General features: G+C 40.5%; 1 gene segment (V, D, J or C); it reads right to left on the bottom strand.

Annotated features, from left to right (window-relative positions):
* Positions 1–281: 281 nt before the first annotated feature.
* On the bottom strand, positions 282–775 carry LOC128099573 (immunoglobulin kappa variable 1-39-like). The segment is given in 2 exon segments: positions 282–604; positions 727–775. Coding segments are annotated over 2 exon segments (372 nt in total).
* Between the last annotated feature and the right edge of the window lie 11,930 nt (positions 776–12,705).

The raw sequence follows: 12,705 nt of genomic DNA, 5'->3' as shown, positions 1-12,705 counted from the left end.
CAGCACCTGTCCTGTGATATGTCACATGCAGACTGAAGCATCAACAGTATTTCCTTGAACTTCCCAGATGTATCCAAGGACCGCACAGTTAGGCAGTTTATTGCCTGTTGTGGTAGATGCACACTGAGTGCAGGCAGAGGACCACAGAGAGAAGGATTACTATGCAGATATCTGGGCACTTTGAAGCAAAACCATTTCTTGATATGCAAGCAGTATGAGCACACAAACAAGGAACAGCCGCTGGGACAGCACAGCCTCCAACTTCTACTTCTCCCCGTGGTTTATGTCATGGCTTGTATCACTGTGGGAGGAGCACTGTAATGCTGCAGACAATAATAAGTTCCAACATCTTCAGGCTCCAGGCTGCTGATGGTTAGAGTGAAACTTTTCCCAGAGTACTGACCACTGAACCTTGATGGAACACCAGATTGCAAACTATTTGCATAATAGATCAAAAGTGTAGGAGCTTGTCCTGATTTCTGCTGGTACCAGTTTAGTGCATTGCTGATGCTCTGACTTGCCAAGCAGTTGATGGTGACTCTGTCTCCTAAAGATACTGACAGGGAGGATGGAGATTGTGTCACTTGAATGTCACATCTGGAACCTGACAGTAGAAAAACAAACAAAAAATAACACAATTAACAATGTTATAGTAGGAATTCCCTGATTAGAAAGGAAGTGATGGCTACTCTGGACTGAATAATTTTTCTATCCTATGCAACTTACCTGAGAGCCAGAGAAGCCAAATTGCTAGGGCCTGAACAGGAGCCTTCATGACCATGCTGTGTTCTGACTGGACTGACTCCTGCAGGGACTGTGAAGTCAGCTAAGAATCTGTCAGTTAAGGGGGAAATGCTCTGGGCACATGCAAATCAGCAAAGTTTTTCAGTCCTAGGGACAGCTTCAGGGTTTGCTCAGTTCAGTAACACAGGAAGTCTCAGTCTATAGGGACCCTCCACCAGACCTGGGAGACACACACTTGCTGCTGAGAAATGTTTTCCCCTTAGGGACTACAGGATATAATTAGTCTAGAGTCTTTTAAATGGGGTGGTTTGGTTTTGTTTTGTTTCTTACTACATGGATAACATCATACTTTTCTTTTTAACTTTTAATATAAGTTAATTGGAGATGAATATAACTTTGAATATAAGTTAATTAATTCTAAAGTTGAATATAAGACAATTGGAGATTTAATTCTTTGGAAACTGCAAGAAATTTAAGTTGAGGATAAAGTGTTTTCTTTTTTCTTCTCTGGGGTTTTATGTGATAAATCATCAGGACAAGTGATGGACAGAGATATAACTTTGGCTAAAAGTTATATGCATAGAAGGAAACAAAGGGAGGTCAGTATATGCATACATTTATAGCTATATGGTAAAATAATGAAATGTGAAAACACCATATGATAAACATAGTTTAATGATCTGTAGGGAAGGACCTAGATACTGAGTGTCATAACTAAACTGTCACCCTCACATAAGGGTTTTCCTCTATTTCTCAAGGCCTTTTTTCACTTACCTATTCTCTGCCTTTTGAAAGTCTCTGGAATGTCTCTTTCTCTAAGAACACTAAATAATTCCCAATTCAATGTCTCTTATACTCTGGGATAACCACTCATGATCTTTCTTATTCAGACGTTTCCCTGTTAGAAGAAGGGGCATTCTATAGACTGAGTCCACTTTTGAAATCACTCTGATCCACAAACCTGCAAATCCCACATCAAATATCTCTTCTAGTTCTATTTCACACCATGATGATTATTTTTATGTCAACTTGACACAAGCTAAAGTCATCTGAGAGGCGGAAACATCAATTAAGTATATGTTTCCATAAGGTAATGCTGTATAAAATACTATACATAGTTTTCTTAATTAATAATTGATGAGGAGAGGGCTCAGTTCGTTGTCGGTAAGGCCATCCTAGGACTAGTGGTCCTAGGTTCGATAAGAAAGCATGCTGAGTAAGCCATAAGGAAAAAAACTGCCCCATGGCTTCTATATCAGCTCCAGTCTTCAGGATCCATCCCTGTTAGAGTTCCTGTCCTTTCTTCCTTGGATGATGTACAGTGCTGTGGAAGCATTGGCCAAATATACCCTTTCCTCCCCCGTCTGGTTTTGGACATGGTCTTTCATCACAGTAATAGTAACCCTAACTAAGATATACATTGAAAACAATTTTTTTCCTGGCTTTTTGGAGCCCACTACCTATGATGAGACACCTTGCACAGCCTCGAGGCAAGGGGAGGGGTTTGGACCTGCCTCTACTAAATGAATGTCCTCATGGGAGGCCTTACCTTCTTGTAGGAAGGAATAGGGGAGAGGGGGAGGCTGGAGGGATGGGAGAATGAAAGAGGGGGATCATTGATTGGTATGCAACATAAATTTTAAAATGTTCTTAATAAAAAAGAAAAAGAAAATTTTAATTTCCTCACGCTTCCTAACAATGAACTCTGGTGTGTCACCAATCTGTAACTTAACTAAATTATCGTATCTTTGTTCCATAAGAATTTACATATCTAATTATGTTTTCCTTAATTCCTCACAGTTTTGTACATTGACTTAAACTTTTTAAGGAGAAAGTTTTTAATTTAATGGGCTTTACTGTTCATTTATAACCAGTGAGCTTTTAAAGTCAGTTTAGGATTCCCCCATGGCACTGAAAGACACTGCAAAACTTCCACAGCAGGATATAGAGGCCCTGGTTACTTGAGCATCAGCGCAGAAAATGCATGAAGTAAGAGCCACAGAGGTCAGATCTCCAGGAGGAGGCAGCAGAGCAGAATCCAAGGTGGAAAGGATTTTAAGTAACTCACACTGTTTTTTGTTTTTTGTTTTTGTTTGCTTTTTTCTCCTGGCATTGTATGTCTGTGGCAATTAACATGGTGTAGTTTCTCCAGTGTCGATTCTGTGTTGTTCTTGGGAGAAGTCTGCATCAAGTCCAGTGTCCCCACCAGGTTCATTGTGATCTGATAATGCTGTGGGCTTCCTGCAGCAGGAGGCTATAAACAGGGCAGACACATGGGCTAAGGCTCTACAGAATTTCCCCCTAAGACTACTGGGTTTCTGTTTCCCTATTGGCACCTAAGCTGTTCTTAACACAGTGAGAGACTGAATCAATAACATGCTCCATCAGCAAGTGTGTCCCTCACACACCCACCGTCATCCAAACTGCAAGACTCTTTGACACTCAGGTTAAGAGGACTTGGTTTAGATACCCCTCTATTTTTGTGGGATATTTGATCACATTGTGAACCCTGAATTTGTATTAATTAAATAAAACCTTGAGTCAGAAGGTGGCGCCAGCAACTATTTGATAGAAAGTAGCTACAGAGAGTTAGAAGGAGTCCAGAAACTAGATAGAGAAACACACAGGAAGTAGTAGGGAGGGACTTTGAGTTTGGCCGTCTTTTTTGGTTTAGTATCATAGAAGTTTTAGTATCATGGAAGAGAATCTATCTTTCTCAGTTGCTGTGTAAGGAGGAAGACAGCTGGTTGCTTCTCTGCCTTTCTGAGCTAGCAGGATTTCACCCCAGCATCTGACTCCTGGGTCTTTATTGGTAAAAATAGAACTATAGAGAATTAGTCAAAAACTAAATTTGGCTGCAGAGTCAAAGGCAGTTCCAGCACAGTTCACACAAACCTCCTGTCTGAGCAGTGGGGCAGTGATTGAGGAGCCCCAGTCAGTAGCTGGAATAGCAGTAGATTCAGGTGCAGCCACTGTGAGGACAATAAAACAACCTTCCGTTCCATGCTGTCCTTAATCTTACAGAGAATCGGTTTCCTGAACTGTCACTCCTCCCTTTCTAATGCATAAGATCACTCTAAAAATACTTACTGTGCAGTTAGCAATCACTCACTTTAAAGAATATTATTGATAATTCAAAAATATTTTCAGAGTCTCTGTTTCCCTGCCTCTGAATCTGCATCTCTCTCCTCTCTCTCTCTCTCTCTCTCTCTCTCTCTCTCTCTCTCTCTCTCTCTCTCTCTCTCTCTCTCTCTCTCTCTCTCTGTGTGTGTGTGTGATGAGATGATCATCTCCCAGCACTCTTGGAAGTGGCCTTGATCATCTGTATCTTACAAACGTTTCTCCCCTCTTCCTTGGTGTTACAGTTGGACAGGAGTTGGATAGGACTGTTGACTCCTTTTCTCCACTGGGCGCTTTCCAGTAAATTTAAAGAGAAATTTATTTTTAGTCTCTCAAAAATTGGGGAAGCATCTAGCAAGAACCAACAATCTGTGGAGGAATGATAAGAATACTCAGCCCCTGCAACAAACAGTTCAAAGGCCACAAATCACATTCATCCATCTTTCATACATATTAAAAATCCCTTGTGGTTTTTTAAAATTATTTTATTCTTTTTAGAGAACAATGGTCAGGTTAAAAGGTGAAAGAGATATTTCTTTGATGACGGGTAATGTGGACAGGAGGAGACATATTGAAAATGTGGTTAGAGATTATGCTAGTTTAGTTAAGTGTGAGTTGTGGTCTCCAAGATCCTGGGCCTCACTAGCTCCAGGGAGTTGACTGGGTTTCCACTACCAAACATAATTTTCCTTTTGTTTAATGGGCCCTGTACTCAATTAAAAAGCTGCTGATTACCTCAAGCTATGTAGACCACTACTAAACTGCACACTTAGTCACACTGTCCTGGTCACTTTTTTAGTTCATAGTCATCACAACTGGTAGGACTATTGGTGTCTTCCCTCCCTTAACAGCGTGCATAGCACATTCTGAAACAATGAAAGCTAATATCTTGAATGATGCATGCTATAATTTAATTATAATTAATTTTATAATTAGTATTAATTTCAAAATAAGTGTTTAGGCTGAAGAAAAACATTATAAAATTTATAAATCTCTATCACAAAATGTATTTATTACGATGTATGGAAACTAAGAATATTGCATTTCAATTAGTTAAAAAAATATAAAAAGAAATTTGGTATATGACATAAAATGGTTAAATATTTTGAATACATAGGTAAGATAAGTATACTTATGAGGTCCTCGTACCATTGGTGGAGAATAAGGAAGGAGACACTACACTGAAGAGGCATGTTGTAATGAGGTGAGGGGACCTTAGAACAGAGCTTAGGGTGTCTTGGAGATGAGAAGGCAGAAACGGATTCTCTTATTAGTGCACTAGATGAAGCACAGCCATCCCACATCTGATTTTAGCTCAGACAGAGTCCTGTACACTAGTACAATGAGATCATCACTTTGTGATTCTGGATGGTATTTAGGTTGTAGTCATTAATCACAGGAGATACAAAAAACAAATACATGCAGTGTCCTTTTCCCCTTTGAGAGGAAGGTTGCCCTATGATTTTGGAAATCTTGCCACATGATTCCATCTTGGGGGGAAACCTTCAATTTGAAATGTACACTAAAAGAAAGAAGTAAGAAGCTTGAAGAGGAAAGAGTGGTAGTATTTTATTTATATCAAATAATTTCATGTAAACCAGTCCAATAAAAATACTTGACAGAAAAGAAAATACCAAAAATTATTCATCTACATCTATATCAATATTTAAATTTGACTACCGCGAATCATCTTTCCCTTCAGCAATGCAGCTATGCTCATGAACAAATTCTGAAATTGTATTTACAAAAGGTAGGGAGAATTTAAAACAGACAAAAAGTCAGCTTTTCTCTCTTCATGCTCAGCTGATCTGAAGGCCTTTGGACCCTCTTCATGTTGCTGCTTCTTATATAATAAAAGAATGTAGGTATTGGCAGGTGGTTCCTAAGGAATAGCCAAGGCCTTTCTTGTCTACCAGTCTCAAGTTTAACCTACTCCCTGGATGTTTCAGTCTGATCCTCCTATACATGCTTGAAAATCCTGCTGTACTGTTACCCAAACTAAAAAAAAAACAAGGCAGCTGAGCCATCTAAGGCAAGATTTTTTTGGAGTTTGTATCACAGTGGTAGAAACTGTCATAGAATCCATGAGACTATAAGCTTTCCAGCAATTCAGGCTTCATTAAGTTAATTTGTAATATGAAATTGGTCATTGACTCAATGTCAACAAATTGGTCTGTGATGCCAAGAAACTGGTTGGAAATTCTATAGCTGAAGAGCTGCAGAGACTGGACTGGCTTCAGCATCTACCAATCTAAATTGTGTTTCCAATAATCTGTATTAGGTCCTGACTTGATCTGCAGATACTGAAACAGCTTCTCTAGGGCCTACTGGCAGAGTGAGCAGAGTCTGGGTTATCATGATATTACCATTGGATATGAAAAGAATCATAATACAGAAATGTTATTTAATATAGACATAGAAAAATATTTAAAGATTATTTCCTCTTATCCTTTGTTTCCTACTAATCACACCCATAGCTTTTGTTCATATTATAAAAGGTAGTTCATTCAAAAAGAAAAAAACAGATATGTACAAATCATAAAACATGATCCAGAATTAACCTGTACCATACTCTTCCATCTATGGCAGATCTACGACCAGGACACAAATTCTTGTTCATTATGGCTTCTCTCTCAGTCACATATCTAAAACCACATAACCATACTGGAACACTAGATGCCATCTCACACACTGACAAATCATGAATGAGCAGTGGTAAATTCTCAGAGCCCATTTTATGCTAGGAACCTAAGTATTTCTATTGCTGCAAAAATTGATCAAAAAGCAATTTTAGGGAGTAAACAGTTTAATTGGCTTATACTTCAGCATTGCTGTTCATCACCAAAGGAAGTCAAAACAGGAACTGAAACACATCAGGATCCTGGAGGCACGAGCTTATGTAGAGCCCATGGAGAGAAACGGCTTACAGGCTTGTTTTTCCTGGCTTGTTTATCCTGCTTTCTTACAGAAACCAGGACCACCAGCCCCAGGAGTACACCACACCCATGGGCTGGGCCCTCCTCATTGGTCACTAATTGAGAAAATGCTTTACAGCTGGATTTCATGGAGGTTCCTTTCTCTCTAATGGCTCTAGTTCGTATCAAGTTGACAGACAAAACCAGCCAGTACAGCATCCATCTTGGCACCTATTAGCCATCTGTTTCTGACTCCAGTTCCTGAAAGATAAGTTCCCAGTAACTCTAACTCAGTCACCCCAACCCCAAAAATGTGCAGCCATGAATATCTACTTGTTATGATATCACGTGTTCATTCTCATGAGTGAATTATACCTATGAACTGTCATATTTAAATTATTAATCTACAGTCTGCAATGTTGGAATAGAAAGGGTTGACTAGAGACGGATTGAGAAGAAAAGATGAGGGGAGAAAATAGTAGAATGTGTGTGATGTGAAAGTAGACAGTAAGGATAGCAGGGGCCAAGAAGTTTAAGCAGAAATAGGACAGGGAATAGCGGAGAAGAGAAGTTGTTGAGTAACCAAAAATAAGAGTGTATTTAAAAAAAAACCTGTGGAAACACACTATTTTCTTAGTCTATTTTAAAAGGAGACTCGATGATCAATGAAACACACTGCATGGTAGATAATCCTCCTCTAGAAACCACAGGTTATAAAACAAAGGTCCTAGTATCATGTATAGAAATCCTCATTATGAGAGAGGCCCCAAAGCTATAAAACAATACAGGATATTGCCAGTTTTTTTGATTGCCCACCAAAACTAGGGCACAAATACTACTGATAAAGACACTATACATTTTAGTTGCAGAACATAGAGAAATGGTGCTGGAATTCACCTTAAAATCTCCTCCTGGGTGGTTAAATTTTTCAGTTCTGGAAGTTGCTCTGCAAAACCCTGATGTAGAAAAAAGTTATCAAAAGTCTTGCTCAGCTGTGAACTTTATAACCTACAATAATGGCGATCTGCTTGGCAGGATGCTACCTGCTGCAATGATCCTTATCCCCGTGCTAACGTAGAGCTTTCTGGTTAGATCTGTGACCCACTCACTGGCAGAGAACTAGTGTCTGGTATTTTAAGTCCATCCCAGAGTCCATGGCTAGGGATGTCATACAAACAACTGGTGTTTTTCTGAATAGGCATCCTGTCAAATTGTTTTCTTTTCTTTTTTTTTTTATTTTTATTTTGCAATACAATTCAGTTCTACATATCAGCCACGGATTCCCTTGTTCTCCCCCCTCCCGCCCCCCTTACCTTCCCCCCAGCCCGCCCCCCATTCCCATCTCCTCCAGGGCAAAGCCTTCCCCATGGACTGAGATCAACCTGGTAGACTCAGTCCAGGTAGGTACAGTCCCCTCCTCCCAGGCCGAGCCAAGCGATCCTGCATAGGCCCCAGGTTTCAAACAGCCAACTCATGCATTGAGCACAGGAACCGGTCCCACTGCCTGGATGTCTCCCAAACAGATCAAGCCAATCAACTGTCTCACCCATTCAGAAGGCCTGATCCAGTTGGTGACCCCTCAGCCATTGGTTCATAGTTCATGTGTTTCCATTCGTTCGGCTATTTGTCCCTGTGCTTTATCCAACCTTGGTCTCAACAATTCTCGCTCATATAAGCCCTCCTCATTCTCGCTAATTGGACTCCCAGAGATCCTCCCGGGGCCTAGCCATGGATTTCTGCATCCAGATCCCTCAGTAGTTGGATGGGGTTTCTAGCACAACAATTAGGGTGTTTGGCCATCCCATCACCAGAGTAGGTCAGTTCGGGCTGTATCTCGACCATTGCCAGCAGTCTGTTGTGGGGGTATCTTTGTGGATTTCTGTGGGCCTCTCTAGCACTTTGCTTCTTCCTATTCTCATGTGGTCTTCATTTACCATGGTCTCCTAATCCTTGTTCTCCCTCTCTGTTGTTGATCCAGCTGGGATCTCCCGCTCCCCCAAGCTCTCTTTCCCTTGACCCTTGCCCTTCACTACCCCTACTCATGTCCAAGCTGTTCATGTAGATCTCATTTCATATCTCTGTCATTGGGCGATCCCTGTGTCTTTCTTGGAGTCCTGTTTTCCAGATAGCCTTCCTGGTGATGTGAGTAACTGTCCAGTCATCCTTGTTCTACGTCTAGTATCCTCCTATAAGTGAGTACATACCATGTTTGTCTTTCTGATTCTGGGTTACCTCACTCAGGATGATTTTTTCTAGATCCATCCATTTGTCTACAAACCTCATGATGTCATTGTTTTTCTCTGCTGAGTAGTATTCCATCGTGTATATGTACCACATTTTGTTTATCCATTCTTCAGTTGAAGGGCATCTAGGTTGTTTCCAGGTTCTGGCTATTACAAACAATGCTGATATGAACATAGCTGAACAAGTGCTCTTGTGGTATGATTGAGCATTCCTTGGGTATATGCCCAAGAGTGGTATAGCTGGATCTTGGGGGAGATTGATTCCCAATTTTCTAAGAAAGCTCCATATTGATTTCCAAAGTGGTTGTACAAGCTTGCATTCCCACCAGCAGTGGAGGAGAGTTTCCCTAGCTCCACATCCTCTCCAGCATAAGGTGTCTTCAGTGTTTTTGATCTTAGCCATTCTGACAGGCGTAAGGTGGTATCTCAGAGTTGTTTTGATTTGCATTTCCCTGATGATTAGGGATGTTGAGCAATTCCTTAAATGTCTTTCAGCCATTTGAGTTTCCTCTGTTGAGAATTCTCTGTTTAGTTCTATAGCCCATTTCTAAATTGGACTGTTGGGCATTTTGATGTCTAATTTCTTGAGTTCCTTATATATTCTGGATATCAGTCCTCTGTCAGATGTGGGGTTGGTGAAGATCTTTTCCCGTTCTGTAGGCTGTCGCTTTGCCTTGTTGACCTCAACCTTTGCTCTACAAAAGCTTCTCAGTTTCAAGAGGTCCCATTGATTGATTGTTTCTCTCAGTGTCTGTGCTACTGGTGTTCTATTTAGAAAGTGGTCTCCTATGCCAATGCATTCAAGACTACTTCCTACTTTCTCTTCTATCAGGTTCAGAGTAGCTGGATTTATGTTGAGGTCCTTGATCCACTTGGACTTAAGTTTTGTGCACGGTGATAGATATGGATCTATTTGCAGCCTTCTACATGTTGATATCCAGTTTTGCCAGCACCATTTGTTGAAGATGCTTTCTTTTTTCCATTGTGCACTTTTGGCTTCTTTGTCAAAAATTGTATGTTCATAGGTGTGCGGATTAATGTCAGGGTCTTTTAAACCTAAAGATTAGTGATGTTATCAGCCTTCATCAGAGAAACACCTTTATGTAGTGGGTGGTACTTAGTGTAGAACCTCACAACTCTTGAAAGTGCTGGGAATAACTATGGTGTGTTCACACTTATCCTCAACAGGATAAGTATATCCCCCCTTCAGTCTCAAGGGACATCTCCAACAGGATGTAGGAAGAATGTAAGAAGAAAAGAATAGCAAGGAACGCTGTCAAACAGTGGGTTCTGGACATAATCATTGTACTTGTGAAATCACTGCTGTGGTTCCCTGCACAAGATTGGATCCATCAACATTTTTTCATGAATGGAGGAGAGCCTGATGAGTTTCTAATCTTCACTAACAGACTATTAACAGTTAATGGCTTCTAGGAAAGGCTGTGCTGTTCTCCTCAGTGTTGTACCATTATTGCTGTTAGCCAGTAACAAACTGCTCTGTTCCAGTGCATAAGACCCAACTCATGTTCATGCAAGCAAAGAAAATTAACTCAGTAACTTCAAAAAAATCATTATAGTTTGAGGAGGTTGTGGAGAATAAGAGTTTCAGTGTTAGAGGGAAGAAGATAATTTGGAGTAAAAATAAAAATATAAAATAATCATTATTTATGTTTTTAAATCTCCAAAGTATATAATGAATTAAAATAAAACAAAATTAAAAATGAACAACACAGGCAGTATATAGGACACCACCGAGTGAATAGAAATTATATTGCTGGGTTTATGGGAAGAGGAGAGAAAGGTGAAGATACAAAAAACATAGTTAATGAAGTTCTATCTGAACATGCAGGTCCTGGAAGCTCAAAAACTCTCAAATAAATTCAATGCAAAACAACTGTCCAAAATATCAAATCTCAGAGAAAGAGAGCAAGAGAGACAGACAGACAGACAGACAGACAGACAAGAGACAGAGAAACAGAGGGAGAGACCTAAGATACATTGAAGGGAATCCTGCTAGACTCACACTAATTTCTTAATAAGAATATAACATGTAGAAGATAATTGGGTAATATAGCCAAAGTTCTAGCAAGAAACAACAACAAAAGTTCCCTGCCTCCACTGATGACAGCTTATGATGGAGAGGATTCGGAGCAAGAAGAACACTCCTCCAGTGTTGGTGGGAGTGCAAATTTGTACAGCCACTTTGGAAATCAGTATGGTGGTTTCTCAGAAAATTGGGAATCAATCTACCTCAATATCCACCTATACTACTGTTGAGCATATACCCAAGGAATGCTCAATCATACCACAAGAACAAATGCTCAACTATATTCATAGCATCATTATTTGTAATATCCAGAACCTGGAAACAACTAGATGCCCCTCAACCAAAGAATGGGTTAAGAAAATGTGGAGTACTACTCAGCAGTAAAAAACAATGATGTCATGTGTAGATGTAACCAACCTTCTTATTAAATAAGAAACACAGAACCAATGCAAAGAAGAAAGCCAAGAGGTCAGAGCTAAGAGCTAAAACCTTACCCTCCCTCCTGCAGTGGTCCTACCTCTCCGAACCAGAGCTACCCCTGTGTTAAAGTCTTTATATAGAGTTCCTGTTCTGCCTTCTCATTGGTTGTAAACCCAACCACATGACCGCCTCATCACGGCCTGTCTGTATAGGCCTCCAGGTTTCAATGCTTGGTATTGAGATTAAAGGTATGTGTATCCAATAATGGCTGTATCCCTGAACACACAGAGACTTACCTAGCTCTGCCTACCAAGTGCTGGGATCACAAGTGTACACCACCACTGCCCTGCTTTCCTATGGCTTGCTAATAGCTCTGACCCCCGGGCAACTTTATTTATTAATATACAAATAACATTTTAATACAAATAAAATATCACCATAGTCATGAAATTTGCAGGCAAACGGATGGAACTAGAAAAATATCATCCTGAGTGAGGTAACCCAGAATCAGAAGGACAAGCATGGTATTTACTCACTCATAAGTGAATACTAGATTTAAATCGAATGATAACCAAACTATAACCCACAACTCCAGAGAAGCTAGCTAACAAGAAAGATCCTAAGAGGGACACATTGATCACCTTGGGAAGGGAAAACATGAGATCTCCTGAGTAAACTGGGGGTGGGGGGTCAATAGAGGGTAGAGGATGGAGGATGAGAACATAAGGGAACAGGATGGTGGAGGCTGAACAGAGAGGGAGTAAAAGGGCAATAAAAGAGATACCATGATAGAGGGAGACATCATGGGGATAGGTAGAAACCGGGTGCTAGGGAAGTTCCCAGGAATCCACAAGGATGACCCAAGCTTAGACTACTAGCAATAGTGGAGAGGGTGTCTGAAATGGCTTACCCCAGTAATCAGATAGGTAAATACCCTAACTGTCATCATAGAGCCTTTCTCCAGTAAATGGTGGAAGCAGAAGCAGAGATCCACAGCCAAACACCATGCCGAGCTCTAAGAGTCGAGTCAAAGAGATAGAAAAGGGGTTCTATGAGCAAGGGGCATCAAGATCATGATGGGGAATCCTACAGAGACAATCAAACCAAACTAATGGGAACTCATGAACTTTAGATTAACAGCTGTGGAACCTCCATGGGACTAGACAAGGCCTTCTGCATAATTGAGACAGTTGTGTAGCTTGATCTGCCTAAGGGG

This window comes from Peromyscus californicus, unplaced genomic scaffold (genome assembly GCF_007827085.1).
Source record: "Peromyscus californicus insignis strain IS unplaced genomic scaffold, ASM782708v3 Scaffold_6__1_contigs__length_162567912, whole genome shotgun sequence".
NCBI classification, from domain to species: domain Eukaryota; kingdom Metazoa; phylum Chordata; class Mammalia; order Rodentia; family Cricetidae; genus Peromyscus; species Peromyscus californicus.
This window is presented reverse-complemented; position numbering and strand designations above follow the sequence as displayed.